This window comes from Haemorhous mexicanus, chromosome 1 (genome assembly GCF_027477595.1).
Source record: "Haemorhous mexicanus isolate bHaeMex1 chromosome 1, bHaeMex1.pri, whole genome shotgun sequence".
Taxonomy (NCBI): domain Eukaryota; kingdom Metazoa; phylum Chordata; class Aves; order Passeriformes; family Fringillidae; genus Haemorhous; species Haemorhous mexicanus.
The window spans coordinates 148,750,215-148,774,714 of record NC_082341.1 but is presented as its reverse complement, the minus strand read 5'-3'; the positions used below and the strand labels follow the sequence as shown (position 1 = coordinate 148,774,714).

The 24,500-nt window shown below is 44.4% G+C and overlaps 2 protein-coding genes across 4 annotated transcripts in view; both read left to right on the top strand.

Annotated features, from left to right (window-relative positions):
- ASAP1 (ArfGAP with SH3 domain, ankyrin repeat and PH domain 1) overlaps nt 1-7,812 on the top strand; it is a 141,316-nt gene extending 133,504 nt beyond the window's left edge. For both annotated transcript variants that reach the window (XM_059867184.1, XM_059867190.1), the window contains 2 exons: nt 3,095-3,217; nt 5,156-7,812. In XM_059867184.1, coding sequence (XP_059723167.1) covers nt 3,095-3,217; nt 5,156-5,230 — 198 coding nt within the window. In that variant the 3' untranslated portion in view covers nt 5,231-7,812. The remainder of the gene's footprint in view (nt 1-3,094; nt 3,218-5,155) is intronic.
- A 5,470-nt stretch (nt 7,813-13,282) lies between these two features.
- Nucleotides 13,283-24,500, top strand: part of CYRIB (CYFIP related Rac1 interactor B) — a 96,822-nt gene continuing 85,604 nt past the window's right edge. For both annotated transcript variants that reach the window (XM_059867116.1, XM_059867138.1), the window contains exon 1: nt 13,283-13,425. The gene's annotated coding sequence lies outside the window, so the exon portion shown is untranslated. The remainder of the gene's footprint in view (nt 13,426-24,500) is intronic.

Here is a 24,500-nt window from a genome sequence, read left to right as displayed (position 1 = left end):
TTTCATCATGAAAGATGCATCAAAAGGGAGATGGCTTTGTTTGCCAAATTGGCTATGCAAAACACTTATGTATAAAGGAAATAAGACTTCATCCTAGTGAAATAGTGAAAGCAGAGGGTAGTTTCTTCCTTGTGCTTGTGTGAGGAAGAGCCCCGTGGAGCCATTATTCTGCTTGGCTTCTGGCATGGACTTGCCTGTAAGCTCCTGTCTGAACTGAGCACAGCAGAGTTATTGCTTGGGTTTCCTGAGTATTCTGGAATTTAAATATTACAGGGATCAGATCAAAAAATGTTTGTTTACTTATGTGCTTTTAAATATAAGCAGGCAAATGAAGCTGGCCATTCTCAGCTACTTGTCACTTTATTTGCTTTCTTCTTTAATAATGGATTACCTGTTTAGCTTGGTTACTTTTGGCTTTTTTTAAACTGTCACCCTACTGTATACAGAAAAATTCTGAGGAAAGGTTCTTTGTTCTCTAAACTCAGCCATTTTAATATGTGCAGTAAATTAAATAGTTCCACTGTTGGGCAGTGATAGAAGCTACTCTATATCTTCCCAGTATACATATATATATATATATATATATAATATATATATATATATATATATATCTCACCTGGTTTTTTCACAACTTTGCATGCACACTTGTATCTCTTCATGTTCAATGCAAACTTTTTTGCTGGAGTCCTAATGTGCAAGAATTTCTCTGAAATGTGTCTTGCCTCCATTTTCAGCCTCTGGCTGGTGAAGTGCTGCATCCCAGTGAGCAGTGAGAACCATGCCAGCAGCCACAGTACTCATGGGCACCTCTCTCTTGTGCTTGACTATTTAGCCACTTAGCAGAGAAGCATAGTTTTTTTTATTGGTAGTTTTAGAAAATTAATTGTCCAGAAATATAATTTAAAAATTCCAATGCTGATAATTTATAAAGGTTTGAAAGGATATTTTTAGAGAAACAAAACTTGCACTGAGTGCTCCTGAAATCACACTGAGCACTTGAGCGCACTTTTGTGTGTGTGGTGGTTTCTATAAAGGAGACAAAATACTCATTTTTGAAGAGAAAGAAAAAATGTTGAATGTAAATAAGAGCATGGTTGGATTATTAATGATCCCAGCATCTCATTACTGTTCAGTTTTAAGCATAAAATCTCTTGTTAATATGTATTTGTTGGGTACAGGGAATCAGTCAGTGGTAGGTATTTGTTTTTTAGTCGCAGATTACATTTCCTGGAATTGTTTCCATTTCTTTACACAACAATGCCACAAGCTGTTCTGGAACATGAACAAAACATATTCTGGAACATATGTGCTCTCTACATATCCATCCTTTTTTATACCTTCCCATGATTAAATAGACCTTGAGCTTGAATGCTGCTTTTTACTGCTCTCCATGAAAGGAATAAAATGTTAAAATCTGATGGAACCAGAGTAATTACCATCATTTCTCATGTGCTTTTACAAGCTGAGTTCCATACAGTTTTCTAAGTTTAGAGGAATGTGAATTTCTTTATTCTTTTTATTGAACAAGACAATTTTTACCGTGCAGAAGTAGTTGCTTCCCTTCATCACTGGAGGATTGATTGGGAGGGAACGCTCTTGGCTTGTAAAGGTTCTCTGGAGTTGAAAGCTGGGACTATCCCCAAGCACCCATTCCTATTGAATTCCAGTCCCTAGTGCTAGATGAAATTTTGTTTAAATTATATTAATATATTTTTAAGAAAAGAGAGAGCATTCTTTGAAGTGACTTCTCACTGCAGCAAACCTTTGCTGTAGAAAAAACCCTTGATCTCATATGATCTTCAGGTATTTCTCTTCAATTGTCTTGGGTATGGGTTTTTTGGTGGGTTTTTTTTTTCAGTTTTATGTTGTGTTAACTGCTTTCTCCCTTAAATCCCCCTTTAATTATTATTTTTCTGTACCTTGAGTTTAGTGTGAGTGCTTTTTTCAGTGTGTCTGTTCTGCTGTTGAGCTGCAGGGATTTTTTTTTGCCAAAACATGGAGGAATTTCAAGTAGGGTAGGTAACAGCAAAGAGAAGACTCCCTAGGAAATTTCCTCTGTGAAGTTAGTTTTGGCTCAAATTCCTCTAAACCTGCTGACTTTTCCTTTCATAGCCCTTCTGCTTCTCATCTCCTCCTGCTCTTCTTGAGTTTTTGCATTCTTGTTATATGATTACATCTTTAAAAGAAGTAACTGTAGGTTTTGAAGAGGTGTGGGTATGAAAATACAAGAATATAAAGTAGCAAGAGTGTTTTGCTGTGAACATTGCTTACTTACTCTATTTGGAAATAATTTAAGTCATCTTCTCTGCCATAAGAAACATATGTTTGGGGAGGAGTCCATGGCTGAGGCTTTTTTCATATGAATTAGCAATATGCAGCAAAGTATGACCTAGAAAATACTTGGACTTAGAATGGCAGAGCTGTGAGAATATCTAGTGTGAATTATCATCAGAAAATAGTACTGCCATCTGACATTAAGGTAATTTTAGTAAGTAATTGCTAACATTTGGATGGAAAAATCTCTAAAAAAAATAATTTCCAGTCCTGTAAGCAGATTTAAAATCAAAGAATCCTGTATTTTTGCACTAGATCCAAAACCAAAACTGTAAGGAATACTGGGATTCCAATGCAGCATTTTCCTCAGTCCTTACCTCTCTTGGAACATTTAGAGGAGACTGGATTTAATTTTCTGTTCGTGGTAGGTTTATTGAGCAAGTATATACTAAAGGAGAAAGAGGGTGTTTGCAGACTAGAATAATGTAAAGACATTATTTAAACTTTCTTCACCAGAGAAAACAGAGGTTACTTATACCCTCTTAATGGCCACATGTTAAGAACTACACATTATGTTCTGCTGGGAGTTCTGAATCTTAAGGAAAAAAACCCCACACCTGTGTAGGTAACTTCTTATTTTATTTTTTTAATGTCCTTGTTGAAGGAGTTTTTTGATTTCTATATTCCCAGTTGCAGGGAAAGGAGTTGATAGTCTTCATTTTCTTGTAAAACAAAACACAACCAAAAGGCAAAAATCATATCATATATATTTTTTCTCTGTTTCTCATGTCCTTCATCTCAAACTTCATTCTATTTGTAGGGGAAAAACAAAGTTAGGCGAGTGAAGACCATTTATGACTGTCAGGCAGATAATGATGATGAACTCACATTTGTTGAAGGAGAAGTAATTATTGTAACTGGTGAAGAGGACCAAGAGTGGTGGGTATGTATCTTTCCCTTTTAACAGTTCTGCATTACTTCTTTATGACTTTTATAGGAAAGCCTGTTTTTCCAAATATGGAGGATTTATTTTTATTTTTGTTTGTAGGTGGTGGGTTTTGTTTTTGTTGTGCTTTGATTTTTGTTTTGTTTCTTTTTGCCTGAGCTAATAGCCAACCCTTAAACTTCCATCAGAGAAAACCCCTTCTGTCTGGGAGGGAGAATCTGTTAGAACCAGCCCCACTAGGTTTAGCTTTATTGCTGGCTCATACAGTACATATTTACACATGTCCCTCTCTGTAATGCACACAGCCATTCATTAAGTAAAGAAGTAGTGATTCTTACTCCATGTAACAAACTTACTTACACCCTCCATGAAAATGTGTAACTATCTTCAGTTCAGCCAAAATGTTAAGTTATACCTACAGGGGTTGCTGGAAATCTAAAGAATAGTTTGCAATTGATGCTATAAGCTGGTGGTTTTCTTCTTAAATGAGAGGCATATAACACTTTGTTTCCCTTCTTCCCTCTCATGTCCCTGTTTCATACCATACTCCCCCCATTATGGACTGCATATTGTTCAAGTGCTAACACCAACCAGGCTTTTCTCAACCCCACATGAAGCCTCTAGCCTTTCCTGACAATCCAGCTCATGTCCCTAAAGCCCTGCTACATCATATTTCCCTACCAGAGAATTATTACTGGGGATAATGAGACAGATTTCATTGGACAAAAACAAATTCTAATTGCAATGCTACCTGTGATATCCTAATCTAAGAGCAGCACAACCTTTGCTGTTTTGCTTCCAGCTACGTTTTCCTCTCACTCATTTAAGCGTGGAAGATTTTCAACTGAGAAGCTGATATCAAAAGAGCAGTCCCCAGTGAAAACTGTCTGTGTTGCCCATATCATCTAGTCCCTGATTACTGCTGCATTCCCTTCTGGATCTGTTTTGTGAAGTGGCTTTTTAAGCCCCTCGGGGACATGCCCAGCAAGTTCCATGAAGCACCCTAGTCTGAGTGTTTCTGAGAAGGGAAACAAGGCCTGTTGACTCATATGCTTCAAAACTTTGGCTCTCCAAGAGGAAATGGCCAGCCCTGTATGTTTCCCCTTCCCATTTTGTAAGCTTGTGGAAGAGGAAGGAAGGTACACCATTATACTGAAAGTAGAGAGCAGCATTGTAGCAGGGTGAGAAGAGAATTATGTGGTCAGTCAGGGCTGCTGCTCCAGTGAGATTCAACAGTTGTTTATAATTATGTATTTTAAACATGAAAAGTACATATAAAATATTCCATTATTTTTAATGTCTTTGAATAAGTTTATTAGCTATTTCTTTATAAAGAATCATTATGCAAAAAATGTAGGTGACTGTAGCTGAAGGACGCTTATTCAGACAACACTGTGAATTGTTATAAACACTAGTATGCACCTAAATCATTAGATATCATACTATTTCAATGAGAAAACAGCTGGGCTTTTATCACCTTAAGTGAAACACACAGATTATCATAAGTAACTTCACAAATATAGCAGACAATTCCCTTCAGTGAGCTGCTCAGGATTTATCCACTTAACTAAGATAAGTGGTTTGCAGAGATGTTACTGAAAATCTGCCTATCAGACAAAAGAAACTCAGGCTTCTGTTTTGATGAATTTTTTGAAATTCAGTGATGTTTGTAAGTTTCAAAAAAAAATTGAATTTTGTTCTCTTTAGGTTTAATTGGCTTCATTTGTCTTATTTATGATATGCTTTTGCAATTTCATTTTGTTCCTTTAGACCAATTCAAATGTTAACTAATGTCTGCTTCAGACTGTCCAAGAGGTGGTAGAGGCTCTGTGAGCAGTTCTGCTGCTTTTGAATGAATGCAGGCTGTGAAGTCTGTTTGTACAATGCACATGTATATCTATATGTATATATGTACCTTCTTCTCCTGTGTTGCAGATTGGCCACATCGAAGGACAGCCAGAGAGGAAAGGGGTCTTTCCAGTGTCCTTTGTGCACATTCTGTCAGACTAGTCAAAACAAACAAATCCTAAACTTGAGCATTGCACATTCTTCATGCAAGACGGGCTTTTTAGCAAAAGCGAACGCTGCTGCCTCCCTGTAATCCTGTGCACAATTGTATATATAGCTGCTGTTACAAATTAAGAATTCATTTAAGTTTCACCTCATGAGGTTGAATTATATGTCTTGTAAATATACTGTGTTATTCTGCCTTTGCCAGTATTATGGTAGCCTTGGAACCTGGCACGCCTTATCGGGTTTGTTGAAGCCATCCTGGGCATTTAGCACTTCCATCTCTGTCCGTGCTGTCCCACACGTGTGGACTGCCAGCTTTCCAACATAGGTGGTCTCTGTCACCCACATAACTGTACAGAAATGACTGTTCCTAATAACCTGGTATTCTCAATATACAATTAGCAGAAAGTTAGAACGAGTGAATGGTTTTGGACAATTTAAAGATCAGTCTGCAGTTTGTAAGTGTATGCAGTTTACAGCTATGAAACCCACTTCGATATTTATTTAATATAGTGCTCAGTTAAGTGTAATTATGAAGACAAATATTCACTGACTTTACAGATAACAGTAATGTTTTACAGTGTGCATACAACATTTCATGTTTATATTATGTGGACCTATGCCAAACTGTGATTGCAGTTCCCCTGTGATATTACCTCACTATAAAAAGTTACAAATTGATTTCATTTGAAAACTTACTTTAATGAAAATTAGTCATATTGTTCTTTAGTAGATATGTGTGAAATTTGCTGGTTTCTTTCACTGAATTCTTAGTAACCAAGGACTTCTAGCAAATGTTAACTGTTGACATTGTGCATGCATTTAGACGCTTACTTGAAACCTGCCTTTGTACAAAAGTAGTACTGTAGTCATATAGCTACATTTGAGGAAAAGAACATTTTAACTTAATTGCTATTCAGGTTAATGTGAGCTTGCAACAGTACTTGTTTATAGCTAAATTGGCTCTTTGAAAAATGATTTTGTGGATTTTTTTTTCCTATGTCTTCAACCTTGCTAAAATTAGTAACCTAAAATAATTTTTTTAAGTGGTGATATAAGGATAAATTTATATTATTTTTAATGCTCTAAAAAGTGGAAGCTAAGATGACCTCTCGTGCATTTGATCAGGCTGGTAATGATAGATCTCAGCTCACAAGGAGAAGGCTGGTTTTCATGGAGTTCACCAAGCTGTAACATGTAATGGTCGTAACCCAAAGCATGAATTAACAGGTATACGGTCACAAAACTAATTTCTAAGAAAATCTTTGGAAGGCTGCATTTGACTTGAGGTTTCTTGAAAGTTGGTATAAAGTTGCATTGCCAGAAAATACTTCAATGCATTACTGGAAACTTTAATTTCCTGTGTCACTTTCAACATAATTTTTAATCTTTAAACATCATTGTGTTTTTCCCATGGTTTGTCTGTAGCGGGTTCCATGACTTTCATATGTAGTTTTGTATTACTTGCTTTAAATGTTATTTTGGCTTCAGTACCTAGTGCTGCTATTTCAAAGCAGATTGTCTTGGCTGCATGGAAAGATTTTCATTTCACAAAAGCATATCTCAGACTTTCTGAGGACTCTCATTTCTAATACAGTTTTACAAGACTGTAGTCAGTGAATATTTAATTCTGTTTGTGGTTAATTTAGAAACAAATATCTGTCTAAATCCCACACGAAAAAATGCAAAACATTTATCAACTATTAATGGTTTTATCATTTATTTTAAAAAATTAATTTAAAAATATGCAATGAGTGAGAGAAGCCTGCTGGCATCTAATCTTCAGTATTACCAGCTCCAGTATTTCAGACTTTATTCTGTTTTTATGGAAAGGAAGTCAGGTTTAACATTTATTTAGCATTCCATTTTATCCATTACTACAATGTTTTAAGTTGCATTAAAGAACAAAACCTATTCACTTTTGTGGTCAATTGTATTTTTAAGTGATCTTGAAATAAACTGATAAATGCAAATCATATAAAGAAAACCTAGGCATGTAAAATTATGTAGAGTCAAATGTCTATTCTTTTCTACGCTCTTTAAAATAGTATACATATGCATTTTATAAAATTAAATTAGTTCCATAAGGAACAATAGTTCTGTTTATTCTGGCTTATTGTGGGTCATAAGAAATCTGAAAATGTATGATATTGATTGAGTTTAAGTACAGTATTATATTTGAACTCAATGAGCCACTGTTTGCAATTTTGTATATGACATAGTATTTGGAAAGTCTAAATCTTTATGGAAAATTAGCTGATAAAGGGTTGGGGGGAGGGGCAGGGGAAGGTGCCCCCAGAGGGGGAAGTTTGCTCTGCAGATGATGTCTTATTTACTGTTGAACAACAGTTGCTATTTATTTTTTTATTTCATAGTACATCAACGTGTACAGAAATCAGATCTGATCATGCCACTAGTTAAAATCTTGACTTCTCATTGAATGTTAAGGTAAAACATCAGTACACACGTCTATTCACATGTATTTAATGTGACAGTTTTTGAGTACTGTATGTGTTAATTTCTACTTTTTTAATATTTAAAATTGCTTTTAAATAAATGTATTCAGTTGATCCCAGATATCTGAACGAGGCCCTTTTTGTCAACTGGAATATCTTCTAGGGAGAAAGTCTGGATTCCAAAAAGGTAGAACTAAGACACTTGAAATGTTTTCTCTTTAATATAAAGCACTCCTTATATAATGCAATTAAATGTGTATCTCTTTAACAGCTGTTAAATATGGATGCAATTGCCTTTATCTGGAAAACTTCACTTACTAAAGTTAGCATCAAACCAGTTGTTTTGTCCATGAGTTTCGATTGCTTTCTCTCTGGCCTCAGCAGGCTCTGCGGGCTCCCAGCCCCTCTGTGTTGTTCCACAGCAGCCCGTGGGGCTGAAGGAACCATTCACAAACCCTGTCCATGGGCAGGATCTCCCAGCAGCTCTCACACCAACTAGAGCAGTACTAATCTTTCCTGGATGGAGTGACTTTGTCGCTGAGAATTTCAAGCCTGACCCAGCTTGCAGAGGTTACTTTTCCCTCATCCCTGACTCAGTTCTTGGATGTTTCTCATTTAAGACCCATTCCTGTCAAAGCTACTCCAAAATGAACAAGTCACTTGAAATTGCTAGAAAGCAACGAGAACATCCTTTAGCCAGAGGAAAAGCTGGAGTGTGGAGCTATCAGATCTGGTTTGTATCAAGAACAGTAGCTGCCACAGCATGGGGCTCAGGAGACTGCTGTGGTGAGAGCTTCTTCAGGCTGGATTGTGACACTGGTGTGATATTCCACTGTCACAGAACATCCTGCTTGCTTTGTTTGAGGCTTTCAAATCTACATAGGCTCAACATGGGGGGGTTGGAGGGGGGAAATATGGATATGGGGCAGGAGAATCAGTCTGGTTAAATGTTGTCTCTCTCTCAATTTCTACTGTGTCACAGTATTTCAGATAACAGCATTCAGAGAGACATTGATTCCGGCAGCCTCAGTTCTCTGTCCTACTTGTATTATGTGTTCTTCAGTGACATGTATAGATTTCTTTTCCTAAGTCAAAATTCAGGTGGATATCTCATATATTGTTTGGAGCAGCAGAGAACAAGACAAATGCATGCCCAGAGAAGTCCCTTGTTGGTCAAAGTTGCAGGCTCCTTACTTTTCGCCTGGCAAGCCTGAAGCTCATAGTTAAACAGAAAATTGGAAGTCTATACCAGTGAAAGTGGTGCAAATATTAAATACCAAAGAATGAAACTCAAAATAGCTCCCCACTGCACAACAGAAAATAAACAGTTCAACCATATAAACCTGATTTATTTTCAGGTGCTTCCCCTCCCCAGAACTCTGTAGTTCTATGTGATAGTTCACCTGAGTATGAATAGAAAACAACTTTATTTTCCCATGCTCCACATTGTTACACAGTTTCATGCCACTCACACCCTGGACTGGGAACCTTTCTGTGCCATGAAACCAGAACTAGACAGAGGAGCAAATGTCCATAAGTAAATAAAGTTCAGCTTCAGGCCTTACATTCTTACAGAGAGCTTCTCACCTTAAGAGTTTAAGGCTGTCAGGGATGCTTTTATTAGACTCTTTTGCCCTTCTGAAACAGCTGGAGGCTTTTCAGGTGGATGCAAAATGCACACACGACTGTAAGATGTTTCCTCTGCATAGCTGCAAGACAACATTTTTCTTACCTAATACAAACTAACTATTCTAAGTTGTCTTAATGATACTTTTAAGGCTATACATAACAAGATTTACAGCTCTGTCATCTGCTGAGGGAGTGCTCAGGTTTCTTCCAGAGATAAGTTAAGTGCTGTTTGTCAACTCGTGCTTAAGCTGACAACCCTCCCCCCCCACCCCGAGCTGCAGCAGGCACAAAACCTGCAAGTCTTGGCTGGTTCTGGTCAGCTGCTGCTCGGGAACAGTAAAAACGATAGTGTGTCATGGTACAGGCTCTGCCTTGTTCCTCTGTAAATTACAGAACAGATCCTCCCGGCTGCAGCAAGGCGGATGTCTGCTCCACTCCTTTTGTAATGGTGGGGGCAGGGAGGAAAGCTGGTGACAGCTGTCACATCTGCTAAGCTGTCATAGCAGAGGGGAAGCTGATTGGTCATTTTCTGCACCACCTAAAGAATGTTTTCCAGCTTACCTGGAACCTTAAGTCCAGTGTTGACTCTATAAATGGTACCTGCTGTTCCTACCGGTTTGACCTCGGTTCTTGTAGCGTCTGATCAGAAAAATCCCTTCCCCTTGTGCTTTTTACCCTTCTCTGAAAGGCTGGCTGTATGGGACCAGGTCCATTTCCACATGGGTTTTTTTTTTTTCCCCCCTCAAGGCTTGAAAATAATTTTGTGCCTCAGTTACCACCAGAAATTATGAATCTGATTTCTCTGTTGCAGTCCCATTGAGTGGATGAATCAACCCTGGGCAGTCAAACACAACTGCTCTAGAATGGCTGTATTAGAGGTTGTTTCTTGTATTTAATTTTGTTCACTTCAAAACAGTAGCATTAGGCTTTGTTTTTTGATAACTAATTAATTTCCCCAGTCTTTTCCTCAGGGAATGCTCCAGGAATAACTTACTACTTCTGCCTGCAAACTTACAAGCTTAAGTTGCTCTTAAACCTATTTGAGTAATGTTTTTCATCTCTCTCTGCTCTCACATCCTTGCTACAGTAGGTGTCAACAGTCCCTCTGAGATGGGGTTCTTAGTCTTTAAATAAAATTCAAAACTTAGGTATCAGAAAGGACTGAAATGTGCTCCTGAACTTCAGACTGAAGGAAAGACAAGGCACCTTGAGCTGAATGTGCACAAAAGAGGTCAGCAGCTGTTTGGTGATTAAGTAGGGGTTTATTGTGGTTTTCTGTTAGAGTCTGCACATTTCCTTAATGACCTGACACAGCAGACACTTGCTCCTTTAGACACCTCAAAGACAACGCAGACTTTTTTTCAAATTAGTAAAGGTTCTACTGCCTGTAATCACTTGTCTATTTGGCATTTTTTCCCATTCATGGCTCCAGATCTATATATCCAAATGCCTTTCCTTTATTCACTGTAGGGTTTGAATTCAGAGCTGTAGCCCCACTTTAACAACTGTAGGCAGGAAAGCAAGAGCCCCAGGCAGCGGACCAGTTAGTGAGCTGCAGCCAGCCACACGCTCTCACTTCAGCTGAAACTTTTTTATTGTGTAGAAACCCACCCAGGAGCTGGAAAAAAAAAAGCCTTGTGGAGCAATTCAGGACCACTGCAGTAGTTCTGACCTCTCTGGATAGAAGTGTGGGGATGAAGGCCAGATGGGTGATCCAGGATACTCCTCACTCTGTCCTCCCTACAGGAGCTGGGCCAAGCTCTGCAGAAAGAAACAGGTCAACAAATGCTAAAATTGCCTTGATAAGGTGCACAGAGCTGCTTAAAAGGGAAGTTTGTCAGTCTGGACATCTGGAGAGCAGGAAACATCCTCATCTGAAGTGAACTGCCACCAAGTGATGCTGGAAGATAGGGAGTTGCAGGACTTTGGCAGACTATAAAAACAAATCTGAGCTGTACATGTGCTACAAGGTAGAGATGTGAGAAGAGCATGGGATGGAGGCCATCACAAACCACAGCTTAGACACATTTGAAAGAGTGTAAATGACTCCATTGTTGATGTGAAGATCGATCATAAGGACTCAGCAGCTCTCCTGTGAGCACTGCCTCTAGGCTGGCCATATACTCACCTGAGAGGTCAAGGTGATGCAAACTCCTGTGAAGTGAGGGTTCCTTGTCCAGGAGAAGCAGCAAGATCTTTGCAAACAACACTTGGGGTGGGAGGGCAGCAGGGCAGAGAGACCATCTGGTCAGCATTATGCAAATAGCTGCTGTAATAGCTGGGCCCTGAGAAGGAGCAGCAGGGCCTGTTCCTCCACATTTGTCTCTAAGCAAGGAGGTGCTGCTGCCCTGCCAGAGTAATCTCTGGCTGCAGCCTCACACAGGACTCAGATCCACCCTTAGATGTGGTTCTGGCACCCCCACTTCCACCTTGGAGCAGATTTGGAACAATCACCTTGCTTAGGGACAGATCATCCTTTAACTTGGCACTCATGTTCCCAGCCAGGTCTGTCTGGATGAGATGCTGCTGGGTCCAGCAGAAAAGCTCCTTCTGTTCCTTTTCCCTGCTGGGATGTAGAGAAAATTGAGAGGGAAAAAAAAAAAAACAACAAACCAGAACAAAAAACCCAAGAAATTTGGAGATGGAAAACCCCTCTATACTTAAAAACCCTCGAGAGCGGGATTTGTTCCTCTCATTTGCCTATGGCAGTATTCCATGTGAATGTTTTCCATGCAAAATGTAACCCCTGGTAATGTTTATTTAGATGGGGGCTGCTGCCAGGGGTCATTGCTTCCCTCTGTCTGTAGAGCAGGAGCCTGCTCTGCCCATGATCCCCAGCTTTAGCTGCTTGCCCGGTGGAATGTAAACAAAGGCACCAAATGAAGTACTTCTGCATAGGGGTCCCAATACCTATGGCACTTCTGTGCACCCCAGCCTCACTGCTGCCCAGGTCTACATCTGCTTTGGGCAAAACACAGGACTTGTAGCCATTGTGGTAAGACCTGGGCCTTGGGGGCTGCAGACTGAACCGAAGCTTCAAAGCCCCCCACCAGCAACTGAGAGTAAAGCTGGGAAGCAAAATGCCATTTAGAGAAATTACCTTAAGATGTGTTACCCACAACTAATCCCTGTCCCTTCCTAAAAGGGATTGATGGTGCAGGAGAACAGCATCTGTTGCTGGAGGGAGAGCTTCCTGTGGAGCAGATGGAGAGGCCGTGTCCTGGGGGGACCCTCACTCCTCCTGCAACCACGATGTCATCAGTCATCAACAGGATGGAGAAGATGAAGAAGAAACAGAACAAGGTGCCTCAGAGATGGCACAGCTGCTCTGGACTCAGGGTGTAGCTCTAGAGATGGAAGGAGCTCTTGGGGTTTGAAGGAGAAATTAGGCCTTGATGCATTTTTAATTTGATCCTCCCAAGCTAGTCTTACAGACAATGTCTCACAGAAGTGGCTTGGCTGCCAGGCTGGATAACCAGGCCCTGATCATAGCAGGGACCACCGCCTGCATTTGGAGTTGCCAACAGCCCTGTCCCCTGATGTCGCTCCTTCCCTGGGCACAAGCCTGCAGCCCCAGCTGCTGCTCGGGTGGGACAGCTCCAGCAGAGCCTGCAGCCAGGAGACCGGTGGAGATGGCTGGGTTTTGTTACACACATTTGAAGCCTGCAAGGTGCTCCAGCATGTAGCTGCTCCCCTCCCATGGCTGCAGAGCCTCGCCCGCGCTCCACTGCGCTGTGAGGGTACGGCCGTATCTGGCTCCTCACGAAGGGTCTCTCCTAGCCCCTGGGGATGGATGTAGGCGCTGATGCGAAGGCTCTGACCTGCCCCCATCCTCTACCCCCGGCCCGGCGGGGTGAGCACCCCGCGAGTGCCGCTGGCCCGCGGGGGCTGCCCGGAGAAGCCGTGGCCGCTGCCCTGGGGGCGGCGGGGAGGGAGCTTGTGAGGGGCCCGGGGATCGGGGCCGGGCGCGGCGAAGGTGCCGGGGCCGCCTCTCCCTCCCCCCGCGCCGCTTCCTTTTATATCGATGCGGCACCGCCGCCCGCAGCCACAACCTGCGGCCGTGACGCCGCCGGCAGCCGGAGGGACGAGGCTGCGCCCCGTGCCCAGGTAAGGGCTGCCCGCGCCCCCCGGGGCGGGCGGAGCGGGGCGCGAAGGCAGCGGTGAGGGGCGGCTCAGCGGGAGCGAGAGGGAGATGGGGATCGCCTGAGGAGCCGGGAGGAGCCTGAGCGGAGCCGTGGGGTGGGCGCCCGTGGGGAGCCGCGGGGCGGAGAGGAACCGGGAAGGAGCCGGGGCAGCCCCCGCCCCGCTGTCCCCCATCCCCGGGCGGGAAGGCGCAGCCCCCGCAGAGGATGCTCAGCACTGCCCGGGCAGCCCCGCGCCTTCCCGGCCGCCTCCCGCGGCGCAGGGTGGTCTGTGAGGCCGCGGAGAGAGCACCAGGGCTGCTGGAGGCGGCTCTGGCCGAGCTCTGCCTCCCCCAGGGCACGGGGACTGCGAGGCCGCCCGGGCCAGGAGGGGCTGAGGAGGATCTGCTCCTCCGAGCACGGGAGGTCCTGGCAGATCCAGCGAGCGCTGTGACAGCCCTCACACCAACCCACACCATCTCCAGTCACTGCCGATTGAAGCCGAGCAGCAGCACGCCGGGCTGGCCGGCCTCAGGAGGAAGCCGTGGTTGGTTCTGTTTGTGGCTGTCCTGGGCTGGGAGCAGGAGTGACCATGTTAGATGGAGGCTTTTTGTACAGATGCTGGGTGCCAGGCCAAAGACTTGTTATTCGTCCACGTTCATGAAAATCTTGTGCCTAAAAGTTCAGCCCAGCAGGCAGAAATGTGCTGGACTGGCTGGTGAGAGGGTGAGCACTTCTGCTTTGGGGAATTTGGTACTTCCTCATCTGGGCAGGAACGGTGGTGTGGTTGTGATCATGCCTCTGTGTGAATACTACCCCTCTCTTGAGCAAGCTATAGAGTTTCAAAAGGGTTAGTGCTGAAGCAGAATAACACAGAGCAGCCCCTAAACAGTGAAGATTACCTGGCTGTATGGTTTGAAGCAAAGTTACCCTTTTGCCATTTAAAAATGAACTCTTACCCCTAATAACCATTTTTAACATACACAAAAATGTGTACATTCTTTAATTTAAGACCCAAAAAGCCTGAGGATAAAGCTTATTCATTGTTTTCTTAGGTATGTGATTAAAACAGTAGAAAGGCCCTTTTTTTAAAACTCAAACAAAGAAAACCCTGCATCTGCACCTCAAACTGAGAAGTGCTTTGAAGAGATGTGGGATTCTTGGTGGAAGTTTAATGTCCTCTTTGTTTCAGAGCTTGACTGAAAACGAGGTTGGCAATGGCTGCTGCCTGTTTAATGTTGAGGACAGAACTGATGCTGTGGGGAGTTGGGGAGTGTTCATGGTGCCTACATATGCTCTGAAGGACTCTCTCAGATGCACACAGGCACCCTGGGTCATTTCAGTCAGCTTGGCTCTGCTCAGGGTCATCTTGCCTTAGAGAGAGGCAGCATTTGGCTGCATGGCTCCTCCTGGGTTCCCTGCTTAGCAGGGATCAGGAGCCTGTGCCTGTCCAGGCAGTAGGATGCTGTCAGCTGCTGTTGCAGACAGCAGTCCCTACCTGCTGCTCGCTCTTGCTCTCTGGGAGCACTGCTCAGGCCAGGGGCCTCACCAGTGCTGAGAGCTGTCACTGCTTGCTTTCCCAGGGTGTGTGATGTGGTTTCCTCCATGGCTCAGCAGGAGCCCCTGGCATGAAGAAGCTCCAGAGCAAGTCTGAGGCAGTGCTCTGCAGGGAGACTAGGAAGCACTCAGCATTCAGTAGAACAGTTGTACCAACAGGACTTTTAAAGACAATTCCAATAAAGTCCAGAGCATGCTTTTCTCTAACTGAGATCAATAGTTCAGACTGCTCAGCAAAGAGTGCGTGTGATGGATTTTCAATAATCGGCACAGCACAGCTCAGGCTTGAGGAAAAAATTGTTAGGCCTCATTCTGTGCCTCTAAATGTGAGTGTGCCCAGTAAGGGCACTGGGAGAGGCTGATGCACTGAGAGGAGTTAAAAAACGTTAATACTGCCTCTGAGCATGGAAGGGCACAGCCACTCTCAACTCCTGTTTATTTCTTTGTACTCAAAGGTATCAGAGGATACACAGTGCTCACAAAAATAAAGACTGGTATTTGAGATACTTCCTGTGCTTGCTGGAGGAGAACAAGGCCCAGAGTATTTTGAAAGTAAAAGCATATTTCCTGTGAAAAACTGCTGAAGTGACGTGCGAGATTGTTTCGGAGCTGGAGGCACAGGCGATGATTCAGGCCAGCAGCGTTGGCAGCTGGGCTGGTGTGGGGCCGAGGGGAGGGTGCTGAGCACCAGCCTGTCTAAACCTGCAGATAGGGCACAGGCACAGCCTCATGTGCTCCTCTTGCTGCCCTGAGAACAGGAAGACAGGCTGTGTCCTCTGGCTGCAGACAGCCTCAGGGGCTTGATTAGGGACTGGAGTTTGGTCTGCCAGCAGGTATAAGCAGACCTGCTCTGGCTGAGTAGGTACATGCTCCAGAGGCTCCACAGAGAGCCAGTGCAGGTCTCTGGGCTACCCAAGCACAGAGGCGATTCCATTGTGGTATCAGGACTGCTTCTGTAAGCTGAATGTCATTCCTGCATTGCTCTCTTTACCCTGACTTAGAAAGACTTGTCTCTGAGGTTAGTTCAGTCCAAGACCTGTCCTCCTGATAGTCTGGTTTAGGTTTTCATTTAGTGCTTATCATGGCTGCGAGCCTGCTTATCAGCTGAATCACTGCCCCCATGCAGACCTGCACGGTTCCACAGGGAGCTGAATCCAGCTTGTTGGCTCCCAGGAGCCTTCTCTCCCCTGCAGCAGCTCAGCTCCGAGGGAGGAGGTGGCTGGGAGCAGAACACAGCCCTGACAGTCTGCTGGAACACAGTTGCTGGAGCTGGTTTTCAAATCTGCAGCAGGGCTATATCTTGCAGTGGGTAGGAAGCACTTTGCACGGTGTCTGCAGTTACTCAGCTGTTGGAAACCTTTGTTCTGTGCTGCTCTGTGTGAAGCTTGATATAGCTTGAATTTTTTTCTTTTTTTTTCTTTTTTTTTTTTTGGTGCTTGAGTTCTATTACTGTCCTTGTGGGGTATATTTTAAAACAAATACTGCACGCATGAATTTATTCCCTTGAGGTCTTTCTGCACTAGAGATGCTCAAACTGAGTGTATGTGTGACCTTGTGGTAATAGGTGAGATAAGTCTAATAGGTAGCTTTGGTTTCCATTCCCAGCAGTTTTTCAGGTGGTGGAAGATGTTTTTCTGTAATAAAAATTCATTTCTCCGAGAAGTACATTCTAGAGCTGGGTTTGCTATCTGTTTTGCAACAATGCTCTATGATTGATCTACCCCAGGGTATCTAGTGGACAAATTCATTTCTCAAAGGCTTGCTGGATAAAAATGGAAAAAAACCAAGTCTTCTGATTACAGCAGAAAACCAGGCATTTTATCTGAGTCTTGCTAAGACAGTCTTTGTCTCAGCTGAGAAATAGGACCCCCCCCAATCCCAAGCATCTGCCTTGTTCCCAATCTTGAGGTCAAACCTCCTGGCCACGACCCTCTTTATTTAAGAAAAAGATGTAGACACAAGTTGTAATCTGTGCTATGAAAATCTAATCTGTGACCTAATTTGTTGTGATACCATGAAGAACCTGTCAGCAGCAATCATCGTAACCCGTGGCACGGATGCACTGCCGGCTTTCCAAGAGAGCTCACTCGCCGTAGCCCCAGAGGAGCAGTGTCATGCCCAGTGAGTACATTTGGCTCCTCCACTGACAAATCTGGGAGTAATACAACTCACAGGTCACTTTTGTTATTCTTTTAAATATGGAAATGGTATGGGCAGTCTTACTACGTGTGAAGGGAACCTCTTCTGAGGATCCCTGTGGAGCAGGCTGGTTTGAAACATGTGGGAAGGAATGAGGTGCAACCAAAACTGGACAGTTTTCTATGCATGCCATAATAGCTGTTTACCTGTCTGCTGTTCATTCTCCATGGCCATGGTAGCAGCTTGGATGAAACCAACTCACTGGGTGAGTGGTTAGAAGAGTGACTTATCTGAATAACTTCTCACCAGTGGGAGCTGCGGTTGTGTGGGCTGATTCTCCCAGGGCAAAACTGGCTGGCTTCTGGTACAGCCCCTTTGGGCCAAGTTTGTTGTCGTTTAAGGAGAAAAAACAAGATCTTTTTTGGTGTACTGCTGAAAATACAGCACTGTCAATCTTGCTCTGCAAGACTAGAAAAGTAAGGAAAGGTTTACAGGTCAGGAATGCACATGTAATAGGTTGAAAAACTGGGAACTGTACTCCTAGGTCCCTGCATGGCTACATCTGTCAGGGAAAAACCTTAACTAAGAAACTACTGCTGTATCAGAAACAACAGAGCTGGGCTTCCATTTTGATTGTTCTAGAAATAGCTCTTTGATTTTTTTTTAATATTATCCTTCAAATGCTTGACTTTAATGTACTAAATTAAAATTTACAGGGGCATGCAGTCTGTTGACAGCTGCTAAAATCTATGTCTGTTGAGTGAGACCATCAATCCATTTGGACTTTGAGATCCAGTAAAATGCATGAGCATGATCTGCTGTGCCTCCCTTTCTTGCCCTCACTGGAGCTACCTGTGCTGCTGTTAAGGCATTAGATCTTAAGACATCTTCTTTATTTTGAGCCTCCCCTTTATTTTCAGTGCTTTGTTTCCTAGCATACATGAGGTGTATGTTAGTATAGAATACTTGTTTTCTGGTAGTAATTTTTGTGTTCTTTTTTTTTTGTATTTCAGTGTACTTTTACCCACCCTGAGCACTCAGAGCTCAAGTTTCAATGTGTTATTTGTTGATTTTTGTTCACTCCAGACTTTTCCCTCCACCCACTCACTTCCTCTCACAAATGTTTCCTCATTTCACCACTTTTTCACGCCCATTTCTAGCAGGGTTTCCTCCCACTGTGGGAAGGCTCAGCACTTCATCTACCTCAGCACTTCATTTACTGTTCACCTCTGTGGGAGACAGGTGACAGATCCAGGTGTGAGGGGAGAAGCAAAGAGAAAGGGGAAAGGCACAGTGGCAGGGAGAGGAAGGTCTGGGTGCAGGTTTATTTTTGGGCAGCAGGACCAAAGGCATGTAAGCAGGGTGGATGTATGGGTGGAGGGAGTGAAGGTAGAAAATGCAGGTGGTTTTATGTGTGTGCTCATGATGGGACACAGCACAACCTCTGTGTGTGCACAGCTGGGAGACAGCTGGGCATGCTGGGCTGGGACCTCTGAGGTTTGAGGAAGGTGCATCTCCAGACCACAATGCAGACTGGCCAGGGGCCCTCAGCAAAGCACAGGCAGCTGAGGTGGCGCCTGTGATAGCTCCAATTTTAATGTGCAATTTTCTTCTGTCTGCCTTTTATTTTTAACAAAAGGTTTCTCACCTCCCCTTGGACAGCACCAATTTCTTAACCACAAGGAGTGCATCTGGCAGCTTACAACCTGTTAAAAAGAGGAAAAAATACCATGATGAAAATAACATATCTGTAGTTTTAAATTAGGTAAGGGCTAAAATTAGTAGGAACAGGCCTGTCTGTGTCTGTGCAAACCAGCAGAGAATTAACATTCATCTGATGCTGAGCAAGGCAAGCAGAGGTTTGCAGCTTACACTTCCTTCGCCTTGTCCCACTCCTGTCCTTGCAGCTTCGCTTCCCCGCAGGGCTCAGTCACCAGTTAGCAGAAAGCAGTGCAGATATCACTAACCTTGTGCCAATACTGAGTGCTGCTTTCAGCACTGTGAAGTGTTAGCAACAGCCAGAGCATTTTTACCACACTCCTTTAATTTCTTTGCTCAGCTGCTGTGAGTGTAGCTTTGGATTCATTGTGCTAAGGTCACTTGTTTTCAGAGCCCTGGATGTGGTCTGAGTCCCATGCTGGGCCCGGATCCACCCACCATTTCCTTGGTGAGATAGGAGCCCCCAAGACACTTGTTTTCTCTTCCCAGCTGTGGTTTACTTTCCTCTTCTGTAATTTTGTTTCTGTTAACAGGGCTGCAGTAAAAAACAGTTGCTGAATTATTTACCTCTCTAGAATAACTCTCAAGTGGTTTGGTTCTTTGCAGACTATTTCTCATCTCACACCCTGGCATTGTTTTCATTCGCAGCATGACCCATTCAAACACGTTTATTGGTGCAAGCTAAAGTGTGCAGCAGACTGGTGGGGTGCTGTGTTTGGGGGATGGAGAACAGCAAGGGCCTTCACCTCTCCCCCTCCTTCCCTGGGAACTGCCGTGCTAGGCCCAGTGCCCACTGCCTAAGTCAAACTCCTCAGAGTGAATGTTCTTCCTCCCCTAGCATATCCAGAGGAATCAGAGGTCACTTGGAAATCAAAATTAAACAATGCCTTAGTGCAGCTTTGAAAAGTTTACTCAAAGGGGCTGGCGTTGCTCCACTGTGGTGAAACTGGTGACCTCCCTCCTGTAACAGCACCAGAGAGGACTCTGGTTTGGCTCTCAGTGGCCAGGGGTGGCTGCTGAGCTTCACCCTGGGTGGTAGGGCTGGATTCCCACTCCTTGCACCATGCTCCCAACCAGAGCATGCATGGTGCAGAACCAGGGAGGGCTGGACTGCATCAGGCTTGTTGCTACCCAGAAACCTCTGCAGGGGTTGTGGTGGAGGCTTGTGAAGTGCCCAGGCTGCTTCAGGCAAGGGACAGGCACCATCCCCAAATGAGAAAAGCCACAGAAGACCTGGACTTGGATTGTTTTCCTGGGTTATTCCTCCTCTGAACTATCCCATGGAGGGACGAATGGAAGCTGTCTCTGCAGGCCTCATCCAGCAGCGTGCTCCTGGCAGTGGACAGCAATGTGATGCGAGATTTATGTTCTACCAACTCCGTGTCTTGACAGAGACACGGGGGCAGAGTGTGATGGGGAGTACCTCTGTGGTCTGCAAGCTCTAGGGATGATTTGGGCTTCCATGGTGGTTTGTCTGGATCAGTCAACAAAACTCATAGATAAAAGCTAGGAGCCCAATTCCCAGAACTCTTCTGGCAATCCCAGAACTGAGGAGAGCAGGTGCTCCTGCCTGTGAATCTTAACTCTCACTGAAGGACTTGCTGATGACCAAATTCCATCTTCTGTGCTTTAGTGGGTATGTCAGGCATCCTGCTTACATTGAAGCATTAAGAAATATTTACTGTACATGTTAGTGCTCTCTTGTCAGTGCACTCTGAGTATCCCAGATATCACTGGCAACAGCCTACTGGAATCCCTCGAATGTGAATGAAGAAGCCACTCCCATCTCTATTTAAGGACTGGGACCATGTTTCTTTCCCAGGATTACTGCCTTGAAAGGAGATGGTTTTAGAAGTGCCTCCAAGTTGCAAATCTTATACCAGGACTTCTTGTGCAGAGGATTTACAGCTGATACATCCTGGTTACAAGTATTACTATAATTGCTTTTATGAGCAAAACCTGCTGTAGGTCTACTTGCACACATTCTAGGTCTGCTGCTACCCCCCTGAATGCCTGGACATGACATGAATCACACCACCTCTAAAATACATTTATGCATTGAGGCACCTAGGACCTGTAGCTGCTGTTCATACAAAAAAAAAAAAAAAAGCCTTTCAAACTTTGTGAGGTCTGTCATCTTTTTTTTAAAAACTGAACTACCTGATGTGAGAAGCACTTGGTGAATGTACTCAGAACTCTTGTTCTGTGGGAAAAGGCCTCCTGTGTGGGCACTGTGTCATCCCACGTGCTTTTGCACAGGGCTCCCAGGAGATCACACAGCTGGCACAGGAGCAGTAAATTCTTCCTCCTGCAGACACCAGTCAGTTTGAGGAAGCAAGAAAGGAGAGCAGGGGCCCAGAAGGACAGTACTATGTTCAAGTGAGCACATAGAAAAGGACTGATCCTGATAACCTTGAGTGCCTGCTGAGCCCACTGGCAGGCTGGAGCACTTATCCAGAGCCCTTGGAGAGGACCATCTGATCCAAGGCCACCAAAGAGATCATGCCCTATCAGCACATTGCCCAGTGCTGCGTGGGTTTGGAGCTGTTCCTGGGAAGTTTTCATAGACTTGAACATAGTTATTTGCATGTTGAACAGTGTCTGGGCTTTTCCTCTTCCTCTTAGCTCTGTTGGGCACTGCTGTACAAGTGTCTGCAAGGGAAGTTGTGTTCTCAGTCAGTGCCCAAATTGGTGTAACTTCCCCTGGACAGTGGCTCCCAGAACTGCAACCCTGTCTGCACCAGCCCTGCTGGGGAAGGGGAAGAGCAGAGGCTGCTCTGCAGGGGGACTTTGGTGAGGAACTTCCCCTGTGTTTGTTCTCCTCCCCTAGTTCCTCATGCATGAGATGATCCGAGTCCTCATGTTCCCTGTCAGGTGACATTAACCAGCTGGGGTTTCTTCAACAGGGGATGGTCATGTCCACTTGAGGGGAGCCATGGGCTTCCTGTGAAATCCCCTGTGGAATAATAGCACACACCCCACCCACATTACTACCCATGTGTCCTGCATGCCTCAGCCTCTCATCTGCCCTGCTGCTGGGAGAGCTTTGGGGGGCAGTTAGAGGTGTCCTTGCTTCTGGGGGAAAACCAGAGCCAGCCCCTGCTGGCCCTGCCTGCTGGGGTTCAGCACAGGGAGCAGATCCCCTTTCACTCCCCTCTGATGGGAGCTGTAGCACCACCTGCTCAAGTCCAAGGAGACAGGAGGGAGGTGACATGACAGGAGGTGAGCCATGTTTCTGCCCCCAGTGCCCTGCCTGCAGCCATGGCAGTGCCCCCCAAGCCTTGGTCCAAGGGCAGGAGGTGGTAGTTCACACCCAACTCTGACCCACCAACCTGCCAAGCTGGTCTTCCTCCAATGTGGCTCCATATCTGCTTTACCCTCTTCTGCAGGATGGAGCCCACACCACATTCAGGCCTTGCCATGTTCCCTCAAGGTTTGACCTACTCACTTGCTGTCAGCCAGTTTTGGGTGTGTTCTGAATATTTGTTTAGATCATCCTTCTCATATGTGCTGAATAGTTTCTGAGCTGGAAGAGCAGCCAGAGCATTGGTCTGGGAACAAACTAAGCTACCCCCTCTTGCTGTTTTTACTTTGTTTTGTTCTCTTGCCTGCACTATTTTGTTGGGCTCCAATCCTGCAAATTTCACTGACATCAATAAAACAATGACAATTTCCCTAGTGGATCTCGGCAGGATCAGAGCTCTTTGGAGATGAAAGCATATCAGATTGTGTGAAAGACATATTTTCAGAGGTCACTGAAATTTGGTCCCTTGTTCCAGAGCCTCCTTTTGCCTTAGACACTAATATTGCAAGTGCAGTAGGTGAATTTATGTTCCAGCCCCACGAGAAGATACACTAGTTAATACAGAGAACTTTAGAAATTGTCCTTACTCTCTCTGATGTAATTTTTATCCCTTGAGTGTACAGAGATTAAAAGATAGTTGATGAGCATACTAAACATTCATTGCACATTTTTCTTCCAGTATCCAGCTGACCTCAAATCTAGAATGAAATGAATTTGCATTTATTTCTAAAAGTATCTTATTTTGTGAATCAAAATGTCAACACATTTGAAAATGGTCCCACTTGAGACATTTGTATCTCTTGGAGTTTAAATTGCTGGATCAATGTCTCATTAATACTAAGGGTGTTTAAAGGACAAATTCTCTGCCTACTGCAGTGAAAATTTACCCCAAGGTATGACATTTCACCTGCCACTGAGTATGAGACTGTTGAATATAATGGACCAGAATAGCAAGATTTGCACATGTTGCTAACAAAAAATGGGTGAGCAGCAGATCCCATTACAGAAGCCTTCCTCTTTTTTTTCCATCCTCCTTCTTCAGACATTTAAACTTGCATGCTCTTTGCAGCCTAAATTACTGCACTATTCAGAAGCCCGAACCTGAATTTGGGTACAGTTTAGTCATGTAACATAGGAGTGGATAAAGAGACCCCCCGAAAATCTTCCACTCAAAAAGGTGCAAGGAAATGAGAGCACCAGGGTACATCCAAGGTCTTGTGGCACAAAGCCTGGCTCCAACCAGACCACAGAGCTATGAGCCCCATCACAAGCTTTCCTGGTGGCAGCTCTGCTGATGGACAGGGCCTTGCCACAGCTCGTCTCTGCCTCACCATGGCTCTGTTTTGAGGGAGCAGGAGGACAGTTGGCAAGTCTCAACCCCCTCCTCCTCAAATGAAATACGGAGACAACTGGACGGAGCTATCGGCAAACTAAAGCACTGCAAATCCTCTGAAGCCAGGGGCCCAGTGAAGCTGAGCCTCAGGCGAGGCATGTTTACCCGAGGAAGTGCCAACATAGCCCAGGAGAACATACCATAAAATTGCACCATACTGTCCCTCCCTTGCGCTGTCACGGAAGCCAAATGCCAGGATGGAAAAGCACCAGGAGACGAATAAAAAAGCTTCAAGTGCCAGAGTGCCTGGCTCAGCCCTACCTTCTGCTGCAGGCCATCTATGCTTCCCAGCATTCCCTGGTCTCCTGCCAATTCCCATCAACAGCTGTGGTTTGTGGTTGTAATGCTCAGCATTTGTCTCCTCTTTCTCCTAGCAGATCTGCCCAAAAGCTGGATGTGCAGCATGTAGCAGTTTAAGAGTCCCAGGACTCCCAGAACTGGCCTCTAAGTATAAAAACAAATCTTTCTTTACTCCTTTATCTTCTCCAAGGCCTGAGACATTGCAATTGTGGGTTTGTAAGACTTCTGGGCCCTTCTGATGGCATTTGTGAGGAAAGGTTACATAACACAGTGCTTTATAATACATAATTTTCTTTCTTTTAAAGAACAAGAAAGTGCCAGCAGTAAACCTAAAGCTGGATTGCCAGCCCAGACGCAGTCTGCTTACTGCCTTTAGCAGATGAAATGTTCTTTACTCCATCATGCTTATTCCCAGTTTCTGTGTCTATGTATTGCTGTTGAGGCTGCAGCTTGGGTAGGAGCAGCTCCAAGATGTTAGCAAGTGTCTGTTAGGAATCCCACTCCCTGTTTCAGGAGGCCCCAGAAGTTCATTAGATGTTTAATAGCTTCCAGTCACTGCTGTGCTGGATGGACCTGAACTGGTGACCGAGGGGGGAAAGGTTCTCTCACACATTTACAAACCCTGAGGCATCTGTTCCCCAGACACAAA